Source organism: Rana temporaria, chromosome 1 (assembly GCF_905171775.1).
Source record: "Rana temporaria chromosome 1, aRanTem1.1, whole genome shotgun sequence".
Classification (NCBI taxonomy): domain Eukaryota; kingdom Metazoa; phylum Chordata; class Amphibia; order Anura; family Ranidae; genus Rana; species Rana temporaria.
Window position 1 is genome coordinate 659,264,196 of NC_053489.1, and position 22,321 is coordinate 659,286,516.

The 22,321-nt window shown below is 47.7% G+C and overlaps 1 protein-coding gene across 1 annotated transcript in view; it reads right to left on the minus strand.

The window, feature by feature from the left end:
• LOC120924553 (shootin-1-like) overlaps positions 1 to 22,321 on the minus strand; it is a 104,862-nt gene that overhangs the window by 63,201 nt on the left and 19,340 nt on the right. Inside the window, exons 4-6 of the mRNA XM_040335525.1 lie at positions 10,612 to 10,706; positions 6,974 to 7,406; positions 698 to 798 (exon numbers count right to left, since the gene is read on the minus strand). Coding sequence (XP_040191459.1) covers positions 698 to 798; positions 6,974 to 7,406; positions 10,612 to 10,706 — 629 coding nt within the window. The remainder of the gene's footprint in view (positions 1 to 697; positions 799 to 6,973; positions 7,407 to 10,611; positions 10,707 to 22,321) is intronic.

The window sequence follows — 22,321 nt, forward strand, 5'->3', positions numbered from 1 at the left end:
AAACACTGAGGAAACTGAAAGACCATGTCACAAGCTCCCTGAAGCCCCTCAACCCGTCCGGTTGAGAATTCTGGGTCACAACCTCCTTCTAGACCAGTGGTTCTCAACCTGGGGGTCGGGACCCCCTCTGGGGTCGAATGAGGATTTGCCAGGGGTCACCGAATCCTGGTCTGTTCCTGAAGCCCGCATAACTCTCCCAGCCTTTTTGCTATCCCTGGAGCCTGTGGCCACCCAGATGGGTTGTTCCTGGAACCCGCAGCCGCCCACTCAGCCTCTTCGCAGTCGCCCATTCAGTTCACGGCATGGCTGGGGGGCAAAGACTAGAAGTCAGCTGACTGGTGAGGAATGTGAAGTGGGAGGGGCTGGAGGAGACCTTGTCTCCTGATTTCGGCATCGGTGTCACTGCTACGAGACGCCACAAAGTCGGAAACACAGTGAAGCCGGAGACAGTGAGTGACACTACCTGTGATTATAGTTGCCATTAAAAAGACTCAGGGAGCGCTGAATGTCTGTGGGCTAGGGGTGCAAATTACTTGTCTTACCTTGGGTGATGACAGCCCACACTACAAAAATAATTTTACTGTTAGGGGTCCCCACAACTTGGGAAATTTTATCAAGGGGTCACGGCACTAGAGGTTGAGAACCACTGTTCTAGACCCTGGCAGGGCAATGCTCTGCCACACTTATACACAATTACCTCCTCTGTTAATTTCTGTATCTGACATTTTAGTTGCTCCATTTCCTCTATGTTCTGCTTCTTTTCCTCCAGCAGTCTTCTGACCGTCTCCTCTAAATCTTCTGCAATTCAAATAAAATAATATTTTTTACAACACTTGGACATTTCCATTTATAAATTAACACTTCAGATGGTGTTATCATCTGGCACAAAGAAAACTTGGACCTAGTGCCCACAGCAATCAGCTCTTACCTGCAATAAAAAAATCTACATTATGTTACAAATCTTTGTAACACGTGGATTAACCGCTTGCCGACCAGCCGCCCTCATTATACGGCGGCAGGTCGGCTCGTTCCTGCGGACCGTCGTAGCAGTACTTCAGTCCCTTTAAGCAGGAGCATGCCCGCTGCACAGCGAGGGTGCCGACGCTCGTGACCGGCGGTCGTGATGACTGCGGGCCACGAGCGATCGCGGGCACGAGTGGCAGGAACGTGTGTGTATGGACACATATATCCCTGTTCTGAGAGGAGAGGACATGCAGATCGTGAGTTCCTACAAGCTGGGAACCACGATCTGTAATCTCCTATAGTGAGTCCCCTCCCCCCACAGTTAGAACACACATTAGGGAACACAGTTAACCCCTTGTTTGCCCCCTAGTGTTAACCCCTTCCCTGCCAGTGACATTTACACACTAATCAGTGCATTTTTATAGCACTAATCGCTGTATAAATGCTAATGGTCCCAAAAATGTGTCAAAAGTGTCCGATATGTCCGCCATAACGTCGTAGTCCCGATAAAAATCGCAGATCATCGCAATTACTAGTAAAATAAATCATAATAATAATGCCATAAATCTATCTCCTATTTTGTAGACGCTATGGCCCAGATTCACAGAGAGCACGGCACACATTACGCCGCCGTAGAATAACCAATGTACGCTACGCCAATGCAGCGCAGAGAGGCAAGCATGGAATTCAGCAAGCCAGTGCTCCCAACGCTGCGCCAGCGTGGCGTGGGTTTCGAAGGCGTACGCCGGCGTAGGTGGAAGTGGGCGTGACCCATGCAAATGAGGCGTGACCCCATACAAATGATGGGCCGAGTGCCAGACAGATACGTATCACGAACGGCGCATGCGCCATGACGTGGCCGCATCCCCCTGCGCCTGCTCACAACCACGTCGGAACAACTGCCTAAACTACGCCGGATCACTGCGTACGGCGTGAACGTAACCTACGCCCAGCCAGACACACGTCCAACGTAAAATACGCCGGCTTGTGTTCCCTGGTGCAGACCTTTGCCGCTGGGTTGCGCCTCCTTTATGGGGAATAACTTTACGCCGGACGTACAACTTACGCACACCTGGCGTAGCCTGCGTCGGGCGCACGCACGTTCGTGAATCGCCGTATTTCCCTCATTTGCATGTTTGAATGACTAATCAATGGGAGCGGCACCATGCTCCCAGCCTAAATGTGCGCCCACTCTACACTGGCGTAAGCAAGATACGTCGGAGGGGTGTAGACTGTTTTTAGGCGCATCTTAGTTTGTGGGTCTGGCGCACAGATACGACGGCGCACATTTGCACTTACGTCCGCGTAACTTGTTATATGTCGGCGTAAGTGCTTTGTAAATCTGGGCCTATAACTTTTGCGCAAAACAAATAAATATGTGCTTTTTACGATTTTTATTACCAAAAATATGTAGAAGAATACATATCGGCCTAAACTGAGGGAAAAATTTGCTTTTTAAAAAAACAAATAAATTGGAGCTATTTATTACAGCAAAGAGTACAAAATATTGGTTTGGGTACAGCGTCGCTCGGCCGTACAATTGTCAGTTAAATCGACGCAGTGCCAATCGCAAAAAATGCTCTGGTCATTGAGCAGCCAATTCTTCCGGGGCTTAAGTGGCTAAATAAAAATTCAATCCGACTTGCCTAGCTGGGTGTTTTGCAAGATCCGATGTTACCTAAAGAAACAACTGGGCCAGACACTTCAGGCTGCTGTGTAAAGTGGACTCTTGATGGTAGAGCAAGTTCCCAGTGGTCTACTGCAAGTAGATGAAGAGAAGAACCAGGGATGTGGAAGAGATGTGAGCCTGGTCAACTCTTATCTGCTTGGATGGTGGAGAATCAGCTAAGAGCCTGAAGTGATCCCATGAGGGAGAATCCTTAACCACTTGCCGACCGCGCACCGTCGAAATACGTCCACAAGGTGGCTCTCCTAGGCGAGAGCACGTAATATGACGTCCTCTCTCTTAGCCGCCACTAGGGGCGCGCGCGCGCCCCCCGCTCGCCCCCGACTCCCGTGCGTGTGCCCGGCGGGCGCGATCGCCGCCGGGCACACGCGATCGCTCGGTACAGAGCGGGGACCGGGAGCTGTGTGTGTAAACACACAGCTCTCGTTCCTGTCAGGGGGGGAAATGCTGATCTTCTGTTCATACAATGTATGAACCGAGGATCAGTGTTTCCCCTAGTGAGGCCACCCCCCCCACAGTAAGAACACACCCAGGCATACTTAACCCCTTCCCCGCCCCCTAGTGTTAACCCCTTCACTGCCAGTGGCATTTTTATAGTAATCCAATGCATTTTTATAGCACTGATCGCTATAAAAATGCCAATGGTCCCAAAAATGTGTCAAAAATGTCCGAAGTGTCCGCCATAATGTCGCAATACCGAAAAAAAAATCGCTGATCGCCGCCATTACTAGTAAAAAAAAATATTAATAAAAATGCCATAAAAATACCCCCTATTTTGTAAACGCTATAACTTTTGCGCAAACCAATCAATGAACGCTTATTGCGATTTTTTTATACGAAAAATATGTAGAAGAATACGTATCGGCCTAAACTGAGGAAAAAAAATGTTTTTTTATATATTTTTGGGGGATATTTATTACAGCAAAAAGTAAAAAATATTCATTTTTTTCAAAATTGTCGTTCTATTTTTGTTTATAGCGCAAAAAATAAAAAACGCAGAGGTGATCAAATACCACCAAAAGAAAGCTCTATTTGTGGGAAAAAAAGGACGCCAATTTTGTTTGGGAGCCACGTCGCACGACCGCGCAATTGTCTGTTAAAGCGACGCAGTCCCGAATCGCAAAAAGTACTCTGGTCTTTGGGCAGCAATATGGTCCGGGGGGGTAAGTGGTTAACTGGTGGGATCATCACAGGTCATGATCACAGACCAAAAAGATGCTCTACCAAGAAGAGGTCTTGGGTGTTAGTGTAGGGTCGGGGTGAAGCTCTGTTGCCTGTGTGCAGATGTCAGAATGTGAAGTTATATGTCCTATAATCTGAATGGAGTGTAAGAGCCCTATCACCTGGTGCAGATACCGTAGAGCAGGCATGTCCAAAGTCCGGCCCGGGGGCCAAATGCGGCCCCCTGTTGATTTAATATGGCCCCCCTGGGGATTTGGATATATATATTGTTTGTGGCCCCCAGGGCCACAAAAGATATATACTGTATTTATTGGTGTTGCCTTGGAGGGGACAGGGAGGGGGCAGGACGAGCGCCGTCAGATTACATGAAGAGAATCTCCTGTTTACTCAGCAGCGTCTCTATTGGAAGTCCCGTCTCCTGGGATGCCATTGGACGACTGTTCTGTCTATCATAGGAGGCGGGACTTTGTATTAAAGAGGCCACAGAGTAAACAAGAGATTCTCCTGTTTGTAATCTTTCAGCACTTGTCCCGCCCCCCTCCCTCTGCCCTCCGAGGCTGCAGATGGGCATCGTTCAGGCTGCACTGATGGCAATGGTAAGGCTTCATTCATTGCTCATGTGAGACTGCATTTATGGCACATGTGAGGCTGCATTGATTGCAATGGTAAGGCTGCATTGATTGCAATGGTAAGGCTGCATTCATGGCACATGTAAGGCTGCATTCAGGCAAATGTAAGGCTGCATTTATGGCACATGTGAGGCTGCATTGGTAAGGCTGCATTGGTTGCAATGGTAAGGCTGCATTCATGGCAATGGTGAGGCTGCATTCATGACAATGGTAAGCCTGTGCATGTTATACGCCGATAAATGCGGTATATCCAAATAACACGCCCAAGCTCATCCTTAGTCCTAAGCAGCGCTCTGGGATTCGTTGGGGCCACAAAAGAAATATATACAGTATATCCAAATAACACACCCAAGCTCATCTCTTCACCACACACAGCCACAAAGGCAAGAGAATTCTTGTTGGGCCGTGTATTAGTGCTCAGACGAACACACTTAGACCGAATTTTTATGGTTCAAAGAATGTCAGGCAAAATAGTCGGCCCTCACGCATGTTCACGTAATCAAATCTGGCCCTCTTTGAAAAAAGTTTGGACACCCCTGCCGTAGAGTAACTTCCAGTCATGGGAGAAGAATAAAAGATGCTCTACCAAGAGTGAGAAGAGGTCTTGGGTATTAGTGATGGGCCAGGGGAGTGAAGCTCTGTTCAATGTGAACAGATGTCAGAATGTGAAGGCGTTGGTACTAGAGTCTGAATGGAGTGCAAGAGCCCTGTCTCCTGGTATGGATACTGTAGGTCAAGGTTTCTCAACCAGGGTTCCATGAAATCCTAGGGTTCCTTCAGAGGTTGCTCGGGGGTTCCTTGAGCAATGAGAAGTTCCCACTGACATCATTGATCTTTTTAGCTATCTGTAAGGGTGCCATTCTTCCCAATGACTACATGTGTAAGGAGCATTCTTCCCACTGACCATCACACTAACGTATCGTAAGTTGTAGGTATAGTAATTTTTAGCAGTGGTTTTCTGAGACTAGAAAGTTATTTAGAAAGGTTTCCCCTTTGTTGAAAAGTTTGAGAATGACTGCTGTAGAGTGATCTCCAGTCATGGGGGAAGACCAAACAGATGATTTACCAAGAGTGATAAGAGACATTTAGGTAGATTCACACACAAGAGCCTAAACTTGCGGCGGCGTAGCTTAGCGTGTTTAGGCTATGCCGCCGTAAGTTAGCTAGGCAAGTACATGATTCTCAATGTACTTGCCTGCTATGTTACGGCGGCGTAGCCTAAAGCGGGCGGGCGCAAGGGCGCCAAATTCAAATGTGTGTTAGGGGGGCGTGTTGTATGCTAATTGTGCTTGACCTTACGTTCTTTACGTTTTTTTCTTAACTGCGCATGCGCCGGGCGACTACATTTCCCAGTGTGCATTGCGGCTAAGTACGCCGTACGGGCCTATTGATTTCGACGTGGACGTAAATCGCTATTCACGGACGAATTACGCAAACGACGTAAAAAAAATTGAATTTCGACGCGGGAACGGCGGCCATACTTGACATTACTATTCCACTAGGGCCTAGCTCTAACTTTACATGGCCTATCTCTTACGTAAACGGCGTAAAAGTACTGCGTCGGCCGGGCGTACGTTCGTGAATCGGCGTATCTCCTCATTTACATATTCTACGCCGACCGCAATGGAAGCGCCACCTAGCGGCCATCCAAAATATTGCAATCTAAGATAGGACGGCGCAAGCCGTCGTATCTTACATATGTTTAAGCGTATCTCGGTTTGAGCATATGCTTAAACATAAGTCGGCGTAGATTCTGAGTTAGGTCGGCTTATCTACTGATAAGCCGGCCTAACTCTTTCTGAATCTACCTATTTGAGTATTAGTGAAGGGTCAGGGGGTGAAGCTCTGTTGCCTGTGGGCAGATGTTAGAATGTAAAGTCATCGGTCCTAGAGTTCGGTTTAAGCATCCACCGCTTGTCACCTGGTATAGATGCCTGGAAGTGGAACAATGGTGGCATGCCATGTCGGAACACTTGCAAACTTGGACAGAAACCTTACTCTAAGTACATGGAAGCGGGGCCGGGACATGGGGTGGGCAGGAGGGGAAGCTGCCCTGAGCGCAGCAGAGCAAAGTGGACAGAGAACGGACATTGGCAGTAAACCTATTCTAATGCCGCGTACACACAGTCGGAATTTCCGACAGAAAAAGTCAGATGGGAGCTTTTCGTTGGATATTCCAACCGTGTGTATGCCCCACCTGACTTTTTCTGTTGGAATTTCTGACTGAGGTTTTCCCGTTGGAAAGTCCAACCGTGTGTACGCAGGATTAGGCTTGCATTAACAATGGGAGAGGGGGCGCAGTTCTGCATCCTTGTCCTGGGCACTAGATGAACCTGTCCACAGACTGCATGGAAGGTCACCTCATTGTTGGTATTGCACTTTCTTCAAACCAGGGCAGTTTTTTTTTCTCATACCAATTTTTGGCCTGTGGAATGAAACCCACACAAATTTGGAAAGAGTCCAAACCAGTACTTCATTAAAACAAAGTCTGCTTGCCAACCATCAAACATACCTTTCGGTTGATGGTCTTCTTTCCTTATAGTGCTGGGTCCAGAGGTCACATGCCCATGTTCTGGCTGGGGCAGCCCATCTTCGACTAAATTATTTGGTGGCCCACTGTCCAGAATATTGCTTAGTGGCCTGACTTCCAGAATATCACTTAGTGGTTGGTTTTTCAGGAGATCGTTTGGTGGCTGGTCTTCTGGAAGTTGGAGAAGCGGTGGGTCCTCCAGTAGGTGGTTTAGTGGCTCCTCCAGTCGGTGGTTTAGTGGCTCCTCCAGTAGGTGGTTTAGTGGCTCCTCCAGTCGGTGGTTTAGTGGCTCCTCCAGTCGGTGGTTTAGTGGCTCCTCCAGTCGGTGGTTTAGTGGCTCCTCTTCTTGGAGGCTGTTTGATCTTGGGACAGATTGCTGACCAAGCTGCTCCAGTGAATTATCGTCTTTGCTGCCCTGCAGTAGAAGGGACATTCACCTTAAATTGTACTTACTGCTAACACATAACACCAATGTATTATCATTTTTGTTACACTTAGACCCCTTTCACACTGAAGGCGCTTTTCAGGCGTTTTAGCGCTAAAAATAGAGTTTATAAAGCGCCTCTCAAGCCTCCCTGAATGCTTTCACACTGGGGCGGTGTACTTGTAGGACGGGAAAAAAAGTCCTGCAAGCAACATCTTTGGGGCGATTTGGGAGCAGTGTATACACCACTCCCAAAAATCCCTGCACATTGAAATGAATTGGCAGCACTGCCGAAGCGTCTGCAACGCGTTTCGGCAGCGCCGCAACACGGGCGCGTTTAACCCTTTGGTCGGCCGCTAGCGGGGATTAAATGCGCCTTGCTAGCGACCCAAAACTAGCGTCGCTTTACCGCTAACGCGGTGAGGCCCCACTCATGACCCCTGCCCTCTGTACAATACACACTCCTGACCCCTACCCTCTGTACAATACACACTCCTGACCTCTGCCCTCTGTACAATACACAATCCTGACACCCTGCCCTCTGTACAATACACACTCCTGACCTCTGCCCTCTGTACAATACACACTCCTGACCCCTGCCCTCTGTACAATACACACTCCTGACCACTGCCCCCTGTACAATACACACTCCTGACCCCTGTACAATACACACTCCTGACCCCTGCCCTCTGTAGAATACAAACATCCTGACCCCTGCCCTCTGTACAATACACACTCCTGACCTCTGCCCTCTGTACAATACACACTCCTGACCCCTGCCCTCTGTACACACACTCCTGACCCCTGCCCTCTGTACAATACACACTCCTGACCTCTGCCCTCTGTACAATACACACTCCTGACCCCTGTCCTCTGTACAATACACCCTCCTGACCCCTGCCCTCTGTACAATACACACTCCTGACCTCTGCCCTCTGTACAATACACACTCCTGCCCTCTGCCCTCTGTACAATACACACTCCTGACCCCTGCCCTCTGTACAATACACACTCCTGACCCCTGCCCTCTGTACAATACACACTCCTGACCCCTGTCCTCTGTACAATACACCCTCCTGACCCCTGCCCTCTGTACAATACACACTCCTGACCTCTGCCCTCTGTACAATACACACTCCTGCCCTCTGCCCTCTGTACAATACACCCTCCTGACCCCTGCCCTCTGTACAATACACACTCCTGACCTCTGCCCTCTGTACAATACACACTCCTGCCCTCTGCCCTCTGTACAATACACACTCCTGACCCCTGCCCTCTGTACAATACACACTCCTGACCCCTGCCCTCTGTACAATACACACTCCTGACCCCTGTCCTCTGTACAATACACACTCCTGACCCCTGTCCTCTGTACAATACACACTCCTGACCCCTGCCCTCTGTACAATACACACTCCTGACCTCTGCCCTCTGTACAATACACACTCCTGCCCTCTGCCCTCTGTACAATACACACTCCTGACCCCTGCCCTCTGTACAATACACACTCCTGACCCCTGCCCTCTGTACAATACACACTCCTGACCCCTGTCCTCTGTACAATACACCCTCCTGACCCCTGCCCTCTGTACAATACACACTCCTGACCTCTGCCCTCTGTACAATACACACTCCTGCCCTCTGCCCTCTGTACAATACACCCTCCTGACCCCTGCCCTCTGTACAATACACACTCCTGACCTCTGCCCTCTGTACAATACACACTCCTGCCCTCTGCCCTCTGTACAATACACACTCCTGACCCCTGCCCTCTGTACAATACACACTCCTGACCCCTGCCCTCTGTACAATACACACTCCTGACCCCTGTCCTCTGTACAATACACACTCCTGACCCCTGTCCTCTGTACAATACACACTCCTGACCCCTGCCCTCTGTGTGTTACGCACTCCTGTTTATTGACCCTGTGAGGGCGTGTGAATATAGCCTAAAGCCCCGTACACACGACCAGATTTCCCGGCAGGAAAACTGCCAGGAGAGCTTTTGGCCAGGAATCCTGGCCATGTGTATGCTCCCTAGAAGTTTTCCCGACAGGAAAACTACCGTAAAAAAAATAGAGAACCTGCTCTCTATTTTCCCGTCGGGATTCCCGGCAGAGTGTTTCCTGACGAGAAAACTGGTCGTCTGTATGCTTACTAGACATGTGCATTTGTTTTCGTTAGAATGCATTTTCGTCCGAAATTCTGTTTTTTTAGTTATCGTTTTAACAAACGATAACGAAAGTGCAAGAAACGAAAACCGAAAGATCCGACATAAAAAATGCTTTATTTTCGTTTTCGTTGCGGTAAAAATTCGATATAGAGAGATTCGACATTATAGGGAAAAGATTCGACATCATAGAGCAAAGATTCGACATTATAGGGAAAAGATTCGACATCATAGAGAAAAGATTCGACATTATAGAGAAAAGATTCGACACTATAGAAATAATAGATTCGACATTACAGAGAATAGATTTCGATTTATGAGAAAATAGATTCGACATTATTACTAGTCATACAACATTAGAATTCTTGTAGGCGGAATATTCGAACGGAAATGTACGATTCGACGTAAAGATTCGACGTTCCGTAGAATATTCGTTTGACCATTCGACAGAAACCAAAAAGATTCGACGTTCCGGCGAATATTCTTTTGACCATTCGACAGAAACCAAGTATTATTGGATTTTCGGACGAAAGCTATTCCCCAACGAAAAACAAAATAAATCAAAATTATTTTCGGGAGTAACTAAATAAATTTATTTTCCAAACGAAAACGAAAAAACGAAACAAAATATTCCAGTCTGCACATGTCTAAAGGGGAAATAAACTGCGCAAGCTCGATAAAAATTGGACGCATGTGCGGTAGCATATAACGTAATTTAGCCGGCTCGTCGTAGTCTTTGACGTTACCGCGAAAAGAACGGCGGGTCATTTGTGTGGCCATGTGTACACATGGCTTTTCAAGGCAAGCTTGGCAGGAATCCCGTCGGGAAAACCAACGGTTTTCAAACAGACGGGTTTCTCGGTCGTGTGTGCAGGGCTTAAGATTACTCTGTTTTAGCCCACCTCCTAGAAAAATCGAGCACTAAATTCTTCATCAGCTTTGGGAGGCGTGGGGAGTAACAATATTAATAATTCTGTGAGCCTTTTTTCTACTGCTCTGGTGTTACTATGTTCTGCCACCATGTACCTGCATGCCCTCAGCGTCCTCTTCTTCCAAGAGAACCGCCTTATTTTGGAACTCCGCTTCCAGCATTTCCAGCTCATCCAGCAGCTTCTGAGATACTGCAAGAAAATCAAGAGAAAACCAAAACATGTAAATGGATTGTATCACTTACCTACAGAATAACTTACAGTCAGTAGGATGTGTCCCCTGTGCTGATTTCTCTGCTGTTAGTAGTAATTCTCATTTGTCCTGCCCTCCCCACAACTGACTTCTGTAAATGGTGGATCTGGGCAGAAAAGGCGGGCATAGTCATGCTCTTTTGATTAAAGCCCTTTGGTGGCATAAACCCCCGGAAGCAGTCGCGGCTGGTGCTCAAATTTTTTTGAGCAACAGCCTCACTGTGCCCATCAAACGCAGCTACTGTGCCCATCAAACGCAGCCACTGTGCCCATCAAACGCAGCCACTGAGCCCATCAATTGTCGCCACTGTGCCATGCCATCAAACGCAGCCACTGTGCCATGCCATCAAATGCAGCCACTGTGCCCATCAATTGTCACCACTGTGCCATGCCATCAAACGCAGCCACTGTGCCCATCAATTGTCGCCACTGTGCCCATCAATTGTCGGCACTGTGGCATGCCATCAAACGCAGCCACTGTGCCATCAGTTGTCACCACTGTGCCCATCAATTGTCGCCACTGTGCCATGCCATCAATTGTTGCCACTGTGCCTATCAATTGTCACCACTGTGTCCATCAATTTTTTGCCACTGTGCCATGCCATCAAACGCAGCCACTGTGCCCATCAATTGTCGCCACTGTGCTATGCCATCAAGTGTCGCCACTGTGCCATGCCATCAATTGTCGCCACTGTGCCCATCAATTGTCGCCACTGTGCCATGCCATTAATTGTCGCCACTGTGCCCATTTTTTACTATACGGCACTTCGTTACTTTTGAGCCCTGTACACACGAATGGTTTGTCTGATGAAAACAGACCGATGGAAAAAAAAACGATCGTCTGTGTGGAAGTCCATCGGTCAAAAATCCACGCATGCTCACAATCAAGTCGACGCATGCTCGGAAGCATTGAACTTCATGTTTCTCAGCACGTCGTAGTGTTTTACGTCACCGCGTTTGGACACGGTCGGCTTTTTGACCGATGGTGTGTAGGCAAGACTGATGAAAGTCAGCTTCATTGGATATCCGACGAAAAAATCCATCGGATTAGATTCCATCAGATATCCGATCGTGTGTACAGGGCTTTACTGACAATTGTGCGGACATGCAACGCTGTACTTAAATTAAATTGATGTAATTTTTTTTTCTTTTGGTGGTATTTCATCACCACAGAGTTTTTAATTTCTCTGCGCTACAGTTTAAACAAAAAGACCAGGGCCCGGATTCACAGAGAGCGGGCGCGCATTACGCCGCCGTAGCGCAAATAATATACGCTACGCCGACGCAGCGCAGAAAGGCAAGCATGGAATTCACAAAGCCAATGCTGCCAAAACTGCGCTGGGTTTCGAAGGCGTAAGTCGGCGTAGGTGGAAGTGGGCGTGAGCCATGCAAATGAGGCGTGACCCCATGCAAATGATGGTCCGAGCTCCAGACAAGTACGTTTAACAAACTGTGCATGCGTCGTGCCGTGGACGCATCCCCCTGCGCATGCTCACAACCACATCGGAAAAACAACTACCTAAGATACACCGGATCACTGCCTACGCCCTGAACGTATCCTAGGCCCAGCCAGACTCACGTCCAACGTAAAATACACCGGCTTGTATTCCTTGGTGCAGCCCTTTGCATGTCTGCTGCTGGGTTACACCTCCTTTATGGGGCATAACTTTACGTCGAACGTACAACTTACGCGCACCAGTCGTAGCCTGCATCGGGCGCACTTACGTTTCTAAATCGCCGTATTTTCCTAATTTGCATATTTGAATGGCTGCTCAATGGGAGCGCCACCAATGCGTCCAGCCTAAATATGCGCCCACGCTACGCCGGCGTAGGCAAGTTACGGCAGCTGGATGAAGCCTATTTTTAGGCATATCTTAGTTTGTGGGTCCGGCGCACAGATACGACGGCACATATTTGCACTTACGCGACGTATCTTGAGATACGTCGGTGCAAGTGCTTTGTGAATCCGGGCCCAGGTCTTCGCATCCAACATCAGTACCTGACCTCACAAATGCGTTTCTGGAAGAATGGTGAAATATTCCCATAGACCTAAACCTTGTGGACAGCCTTCCCAGAACAGTTGAAGCTGTTATAGCCCCAAAGGGTGGGCCAACTCAATATTGAACCCTACAGACTAATAGCTGGATTCACGTAGATGAGCCTATCGTTAGGCAGGCGTAGTGTATCTCATATACGCTACGTCGCCGTAAGTTAGAGAGGCAAGTGCTGTATTCACAAAGCACTTGCGTCCTAAGTTACAGCGGCGTAGCGTAAATGTGCCGGCCTAAGCGCGCCTAATTCAAATTGTGAAGAGGTGGGCGTGTTTTATGCTAATGAATCGTGACCCGACGTGATTGACGTTTTGAACGAACGGCGCATGTGCCGTCCGTGGACATATCCTAGTGCGCATGCTCCAAATTACGCCGCAAAGACTTATTGGTTTAGACGTGAACGTAAATTACGCCCAGCCCCATTCGCGGACGACTTACGCAAACAACGTAAATTTTAAAAATCTCGCTGATTTACGCATTCTAGGCGTAAATCAGCGTACACGTCCCTAGCGGCCGGCCTAAATAGACAGCTAAGATACGACGGCGCCCGCGGTCGTATCTTAGCTAGATTTAAGTGAATGTCAATTTGAGAATACACTTAAATTTACGACGGCGCAGATTCAGAGTTACGACGGCGTATCTACTGATACGCCGGCGTAACTCTCTCTGAATATGGCTATAAGACTGGGATGGCATTAAAGTTCATGCAGGTGTCCCAATACTTTTGGTAACAAAGTGTATCTTAAGTATACTTAGCTCTAACTCATGGAACTTTACATGCTTACAAAGCCTTATCTTTCTCACTGCATATGTGATATCATGCATTTGAATATATTTGCCATGCTGGCGCTAATCATTAACAAGTGTGGCACGTGCACCATTGGGAAAGTGAATGGACATTACTATTGTGTTTGCTGAGTGGTTATCCCTGCGGGGGAGGGAGAGCGCGTTAGCGTGAGTGACACTAATCAACAAATCTATACGCCTTTATAACCTCCTCTGTATCAGGAGTGCGCCACAAACTAGTCAAAGATATTACACCACAAATGCCTGTGTGAGGGACGTGACATGAAGCTTTTGCTTTAATTCCAGCCTGTAGTCTGTTGGGATTTGTCTCTACTAACTTTGCACATCTATAGCTGGATTCAGATAGCTTTACGCCGGCGTATCAGTAGATACGCTGTCGTAACTTTGAATCTACGCTGCCCTAAATTTAAGCGTATACTGGAAACCAGATACGCTTAAATTAGGCTAAGATACGAGCGGCGTAAGTCTCCTTTGCCGTCGTATCTTAGGGTGCAATATTTACGCTGGCCGCTAGGTGGCGCTTCCGCTGAGTTTGGCGTAGAATATGCAAATGACTAGATACGCCGATTCAGAAACGTACGTGCGCCCGGCGCATTTTTTTTACGTCGTTTACGTACGGCTTTTTCCGGCGTAAAGTTAGTCGAACAAATAGCTGGACTAGTCAATGTTAAGTATGGCCGTCGTTCCCGCGTCGAAATCTGAAAATTTTGCGTAAGTCGTCCGTGAATGGGGCTGGACGTAATTTACGTTCACGTCGAAACCAATACGTCCTTGCGGCGTACTTTGGTGCAATGCACACTGGGATATATACACGGTCGGCGCATGCGCCGTTCGTAAAAAACGTCAATCACGTCGGGTCACCAATCATTTAAATAAAACGGGCCCACTCATCCTCATTTGAATTAGGCGCGCTTACGCCGGCCCCATTTACGCTACGCCGCCGTAACTTAGGAGGCAAGTGCTTTGTGAATACAGCACTTGCCTCTCTGACTTAAGGCGGTGTAGTGTATATGCGATACGCTACGCCGCCTGAAAGATGCGCCGCCCTACCTGAATCCAGCTACTAGACTTTGCAATACTTGCCCACTCTTCTTTGCAGAACTGCTCAAGTTTAGTTAAATCTGATGGTGACCATTTGTGGACTTTCAAGTCATTCCACAGATTTTCAATGGGGTTCAAGTCTGGGCTCTGACTAGGCCATGCAAGAACATCCACCTTTTTCTCCCTCAACCACCATGTGCTCATTTTTCCTGTGTGCTTTGGGTCATTGTCATGTTGGAAGGTAAACCTTCTTCTCATTGACAACTTTCTGGCAGAGGGCAGCAGATTTTCCTCAAGAATTTGATGGTATTTTGCCCCATCCATTTTTCCTTCTATCCTGACAAGTGCTCCAGTCCCTTCTACAGAGAAACACCCCCATACCAGGATATTACCCCCCTCCATGCTTTACTGTAGGAATGGTCTTGTTTGGATGGTGAGCTGTATTCTGTACTCCCCATCCTGATGTTACAGTACATATACATAGTTAGTAAGGTTAAATAAAGACACCAGTCCATCCAGTTCAACCTGTGTGTGTGTGTGTGTGTGTGTGTATCTGTGTCTCTACTACTTCCCATATCCCTGTATATATTTTGTTCAATAAGATGCCCATCTAAAAGTTTTTTGAAACCATCAAAACTTCCCACTGATACCACAGAGTGTGGAAGGGAGCTCCACATCCTTACTGTTCTAATAGTAATAAAAAAAACCTATGCAGTTGAAGGTTAAACGGCTTCTAGTCCGACTTCATTGAGTGGCCACATGTCTTCTTGAGTGACCTGAGGCTGAACAGTTTCCTCCCTATGCTGGAATCACCATTTAGATATTTGTATATGGCTATCATATCTCCTCTTAAGCGTCTCTTCTCCAGGGAGATCAAATGTTATGTTTTGCAGCTGTTCTTTATAGCCTCCAGCCTCCTTATAAGCTCTCTGGACTCTCTCCAGTACCAGCACATCCTTCCTGAGGACTGGTGACCAGAACCGCGTGACATACTCAAGATGTGGTTGAACTAGGGTTTTGTAGAGTAGTAGAATTATAGTTTTATCTCCAGAGTACATACGCGTTACGTCACGTGCCTCGTGACTTCTTCAGGGGAACTGAAGGGTCCCCTGAAGAAGTCACGAGGCACGTGACGTAACGCCGTAGGGAGGAAGCGAGGCCACCAGGGTTTTGTAGAGTAATAGAATTATAGTTTTATCTCCAGAGTACATACGCGTTACGCCACGTGCCTCGTGACTTCTTCAGGGGAACTGAAGGGTCCCCTGAATAGTCACCAGGCACGTGACGTAACGCCGTAGGGAGGAAGCGAGGCCACCGCAGACCAGAAATAGCGGAAGGACAAGTAAGACAGCGTTTACCTCGCCCCCCGATTTACTACACCGCTTGCTTTTATTTTATGTGATGTAAGAGTCCAATTTGAACCTGTTATTTAATAAAGTCTATATTGAGTGTACTACACCATCAGAAGCTTTTCTCTCCCTTGCTTTCCACTTTTGTGCTACCGGCTGGAGCCCCCCCCCCTCCTCCCTCCCCTTTCCCTTTAGGAAAGCTGCCATCTAGGGGATCGTTGTGAGAGGTGGAGGACGCTAATAAGCAGGAACACCAGTGATGTAATAGTAAAGGAGAGATGGGAAAGTTTACATGCCAGATTTTATATCTCAGAGGTGATAGTCCTGGGAGACTGGTGTAGGATCTCCACTATGGTTCAATACTTCAATTGAGAACATATTACGGATGGGAAAAACATTGTTATAAATAGTTATAAAGATTTCTGAAGCAATTGAGGATTGGACTCCCATTTGAGTCTACTGTATGGGACTTCCTAGGACTTTATATTCATCCATCAACATTGATTGCAATATTGAACTATTTGCACATTTTGGGCCAGATTCACATAGAAGAGCGGCGGCGTAACGTATCGTAGATACGTTACACCGCCGCAATTTTTCATCGCAAGTGCCTGATTCACCAAGCACTTGCGATGAAAACCCACGCCGGCGGCGTCCGGCGCAAGGCGGGCCAATTCAAATGGGCGTGTGCCATTTAAATTAGGCGCGCTCCCGCGCCGGACCTACCGCGCATGCTCCGTTTCCGTACTCCCGCCGTGCTTTGCGCGAAACAACGTCATTTTTCCGAACGGCGACGCGCGTAGCTTAATTCCGTATTCCCGGACGGCTTACGCAAACGACGTTATTTTTTAAATTTCGACGCGGGAACGACGGCCATACTTTATACAGCAATACGATTGCTGTGTAAAGTTAAGGCACCAAAACTAGACTAGCGGCGACGTAGCGAACGCGAAAAACCGTTGTGGATCGCCGTAACTCCTAATTTGCATACCCGACGCTGGTTTACGACGCAAACTCCCCCCAGCGGCGGCCGCGGTATTGCATCTTAAGATCCGACAGTGTAAAACAATTACACCTGTCGGATCTAGGGCCCCGTACACACGAGAGGATTATCCGCTTGAAACGGTCCTCCAGACCGTTCCCGCAGATAAATCCTCTGGCGGATTTTGATCTGATGGTTGTACTAACCATCAGATCGAAATCCGCGCGGAATCCATCCGCGGTGACGTGTCGCGCCGTCGCCGCGATGATGACGCGGCGACGTGCGCGACGCTGGAAGATAAAGACTTCCACGCATGCGTCGAATCATTACGACGCATGCGAGGGAGAGGAGCGGACGGATTGATCCGGTGAGTCTGTACAGACCACCGGATCAATCCGCTGGACAGGATTCCAGCGGATAGATTTCTTAGCATGCTAAGAAATTTTTATCCGCTGGAAATCCATCGGCCGGAAATATATCCGCGGAAAAATATCCGCTCGGACGTACACACCACCGGATCTATCCGCTGGAACTGATCTGCGGATAAATCCCAGCGGATAGATCCGGTGGTGTGTACGAGGCCTAAGGGATATCTATGCGGAAATGATTCTATGAATCAGCCGCATAGATAGAACAACAGATACAACGGCGTATCAGGAGATACGCCGTCGTATCTGCTCTGTGAATCTGGCCCTTTGAACATATCACACACTGCATTCTTGCACTTTTTTGCACTTTTGCACATAATTGATCTTCCTTTACTGTTTTATAATTTTTGTTGATTTTTTTGTTGATTTTCTGGCACGTACATGGATGTGTCAGGCTTTACCACTATTGCACTTTATTAAGTCCTTTTAGGAATCATTTCCTTTGCACCTTACTTATATTGCGGTTTGCAAATTGTTTGTATTTTCTTTAGCGCAAGATCATTTTTATATTTATACTTTTGGCTGAATGGGCACAAATTCCTAGAGACCTACCAAAACCTTCCCAAAAGAGTGGAGGCTGCTATAGCCAAAAAGGGAGCCCAACTCCATGCCAATGCCCATGGCTTTGAAATGGGACGTCCAACACGCTCATGTACTGTATGTGTGATGGTTAGGTGTCCACAAACTGTTATGCCGCGTACACGCGGTCGTTTTTCGGCATGAAAAAAAATGACATTTTTTAAAACGTAATTTAAAATGATCGTGTGTGGGCTTCACATAGTTTTTCGGCTTCTGAAAAATGTCGTTTTTCGGCCTGTAAAAAATGATCGTGTGTGGGCTAAAACGACGTTTTAAACCCGCGCATGCCCAGAAGCGAGTTATGAGACGGGAGCGTTCGCTCAGGTAAAACTACCATTCATAATGGAGTATGCACATTCATCACGCTGTAACAGACAGAAAAGCGCGAATCAACTTTTACTAACAAGGAATCAGCTAAAAGCAGCCCAAAAGAGAATAGAACTTCCCCTTTAGAGTGCCGTGGTACGTGTTGTACATCACCGCCCTTTGTTCATCATTTTTCAAAAACGATGGTGTGTGGGCAACATCGTTTTTAATGATGAAGTTGGAAAAACTTCGTTTTTTGGACATGCCGAAAAACGACCGTGTGTACATTAGCCATATAGTGTATGTGCTTTTGCTTTTAACACATAGGGCCAGATTCTCAAAAGAGTTACGACGGTATATCTCAGGAAACACCGTCGTATCTCTGTTTTTGGCCTCGGGTATCTATGCGAGTGATTCCTAGAATCATTTTCGCATAGATACGGCCTAGATCCGACAGGTGTAAGTCACTTACACCGTCGGATCTTAGATGTAATTCGACGCTGGCCACTAGGTGGCGTTTACGTTCAGTTCTCATTTGACTATGCAAATGAGCCTGATACGCCAATTCCCGAACGAATTTGCGCCGTGTCGGCGTCGTTTACGTCGTTTCCGTAAGCGTAAGGTTACCCCTGCTATATGAGGGGTAACCTTACGCCAGTCCGCCGTATGCCATGTTAAGTATGGCGTCGGGTCAACGTCGTCTTTTTCCGACGGTTACGTCGTTTTACTAAGTCGTTCGCGAATACGACTTTACGTCAATGACGCTTACGTCGGCGTCATTGACGTTTTCCGTCGTGAGCTGGAGCATGCGCACTGGGCTATTTTTCCGCCCGGCGCATGCGCAGTTCGATCGGCGCGGGGGCGCGCTTAATTTGAATACAAGCCGCCCCCTTTGAATTACGCGGCCTAACGCCAGGACATTTACACTACGCTGCCGCAAATTACGGAGCAAGTGCTTGGAGAATACGGCACTTGCTCCAGGAAGTTGTGGAGGCGTAGTGTAAATGGCTTACACTACGCCAACGCGCATTCTATGAGAATCTGGCCCATAGAGATTATTTGCTGAAATCACAGAAGGAAGTTGAAAAGAATAAAGCATGCATAATATATTTATAACACGTGTAGGAAGACGTTGTCAGCATTGTAAACTATTTTTATGGCAGAAAAGCAGAAGTGAAACTTTCACACAATTTTTACATTTTTACCTATAATAAATGTCATTTTCAAAGGACCATAATGGAAAATAGCCAGGATTAACCAGGGGTGAGTCATTAAGATAGTTTTTGTCATATATCATGTATTTTTATGCCACCTAAATACATATTTATTGCTCTCACTATAACGTTCACGGTGATACCTCACATGTGTGGTATAAACACCATTTACACATGTGTGCATAACCTACGAATGCGTTCCGGTCTTCGGCCAGCTATAGGATAACTTGGCAGCACCACTGGATCGAATACCGGGCTCCCTGGTTGTATGGGAGAGTCTGGAGAGGCGCCGGTCCTCTGCAGGATCAACCTCTAGGATTGCCCTAGGATTAAACATTGCCGGCTGAAAAAAAAAAAAACGGGGTTATGGCATATAGCTGCAGCCATAACCCCAGTAAAACCACCTGAAGCTGATCACGTACATGTACGTGATTCAGAAGCAAGTGATTAAATCAGCCATTCTCAACCAACCCTAGTCCATCCAAGCCTAAAAAGTATATTGAGAAGCCTATTGCACAGAGGGATTTTTGCTGCTGTTCCCCTAACTCAGAGGAACCCCATAAATAACTTTTTGGCATCTGGAAACCCCTGAAGATCAATTGTGTCAGTGGGAACTTATCTGAGAGGCGGAAATTGCCCATTGCCCAAGGAACCCCTTGGGCAATGGTCAATTTCCTCTAGAGGAACCCTAGGGTTCCAGGGAACCCTGATTGAGAAACCCTGCATTAGATTATAAGCTCATTGATGGCAGGGACTGATGTGCATGTACAATATATGTGTAAAGCACTGCTTAAATTGTCAGCACGATATAAATACCAATAATAAAAAAAAAAATTTAAATAAATAAATCTGCGGCAAGGTGGAAAGCTCTGCTGTGCAGCTTAAAGGGCCAACAGGCAAGACTACAGATGTCTGCATGGATCCAGCCTACAACCCTAAAATAATACAGCATATAAGACACTGGCCATTTACTGTATTAATGTTTTGTACAATTCTACTTACCGTATATACTCGAGTATAAGCCAAGTTTTTCAGCCCTTTTTTTGGGCTTAAAAAGACCCCCTCAGCTTATACTCGAGTCAGTACCGTGCCCATTGCAGAATCCAATCTGTGTACCGAGTCTGCGACATAGATGGCGGCCATGCAGTTTTAAAAAATCGCGCTCCCCTTGTGCTGTTCTGTGATAGGCGGAACACTCGGTTTCCCAGGAAACAGGGGGCCAGATTCATCAATAGATACGCCGGCGGATCTCCTGATCCGCCGCCGTATCTGTGAGACCCGACGGTCGGATCTGTGAGATCCCACGGTCGGAGCTATGCGACTGATTCATAAGAATCAGTTCCGCATAGATCTCCCTTAGATCCGACTGGTGTAAGTGACTTACACCAGTCGAATCTTAGGCTGTAATCTCCCGCCGGCCGCTAGGTGTCGTCGCTTTTTTTTACACGTCGCATATGCAAATGAGGAGAACCGCCGATTCACGTCCGTACACCCGCCCGTCGCTCTTTTTCAACGTCGTTTGCGTTCGGCTTTTTCCGGCGGAGAGCTACTCCTGCTATATGAGGGGTAGCTAATGTTAAGTATGGCCGCCGTTCCTGCGCCGAGATTCAAAATTTTTACGTTGTTTGCGTAAGTCGATCGGGAATCCCGATGGCCGCAATTGACGTACCCGCGCTAACAATGACGTCCTAGCGACGTCATTTGGAGCATGCGCACTGGACTTTTTCGCCGGCGGCGCATGCGCAGTAAAATCGGCGCGGGAACGCGCCTGATTTAAATTGTACACTCCCCCTAGCCGCGGAATTTGCATTCCGCCGGGGGGAGTTACGATCCAACGGTGCAATTTGCGAGGTAAGTGCTTTATGAATCATGCACTAGCCTCGCTAAATTGCACCGGCGGATCGTAAACCAGGTAGATCTAGCGGATCTAAAGATCCGCTGAGCTACATGAATCCGGCCCACTGTGTTCAGTGTTCTGCCTATCACGATCACCCTCTCGTCCTTTCGTCTATCACGAACGAGAGGGCGATCGTGATAGGCGGAACACTGAACAGTGTTTTCTGGGAAACCGAGTGTTCCACCTATCACGGAACAGCACAAGGAGGAGCGCGATTTTTTAAAACTGCACGCCCGCCGTCTATGTCACAGACTCGGGTACACAGATCGAATTCTGCAATGGGCACGGTAAGGTCAGGCTGCAATGGGCACGGTGAGGTCTGGCTGCAATGGGCATGGTGAGGTCAGGCTGCAATGGGCGCAGTGAGGTCTGGCTGCAATGGGCAGGGTAAGGTCAGGCTGCAATGGGCACAGTGAGGTCAGGCTGCAATGGGCAGGGTAAGGTCTGGCTGCAAGGGGCACAGTGAGATCAGGCTGCAATGGGCACAGAGAGGTCAGGCTGCAAATGGGCACAGTGAGGTTAGGCTGCAAATGGGCACAGTGAGGTCAGGCTGCAAATGGGCACAGTGAGGTCAGGCTGCAAATGGGCATTGTTGACCCTTATTTCCGCTCAAAGTAGCTTCTGCATTTTCACCCTCGGCTTATACTCAAATCAATAAGTTTTTTTGTGGTAAAATTAGGTCCTCGGCTTATACTCTGCTCATACTCGAGTATATACGGTAAATCCAGTATTTTAGTTTTGTCTGTTTGCAGGAAAGCAGAATCACGTGCTGGTTTCCTTTCTCAGAGACTCCAATGTGGCGATCTCCCCAGCTAAATTATAAAGCTGCCAGACCAATGGAGCCATTACAAAGCCAAGCAATGGTGTCACATTCCCTGTTGGAAGGTCCACATTATACAAT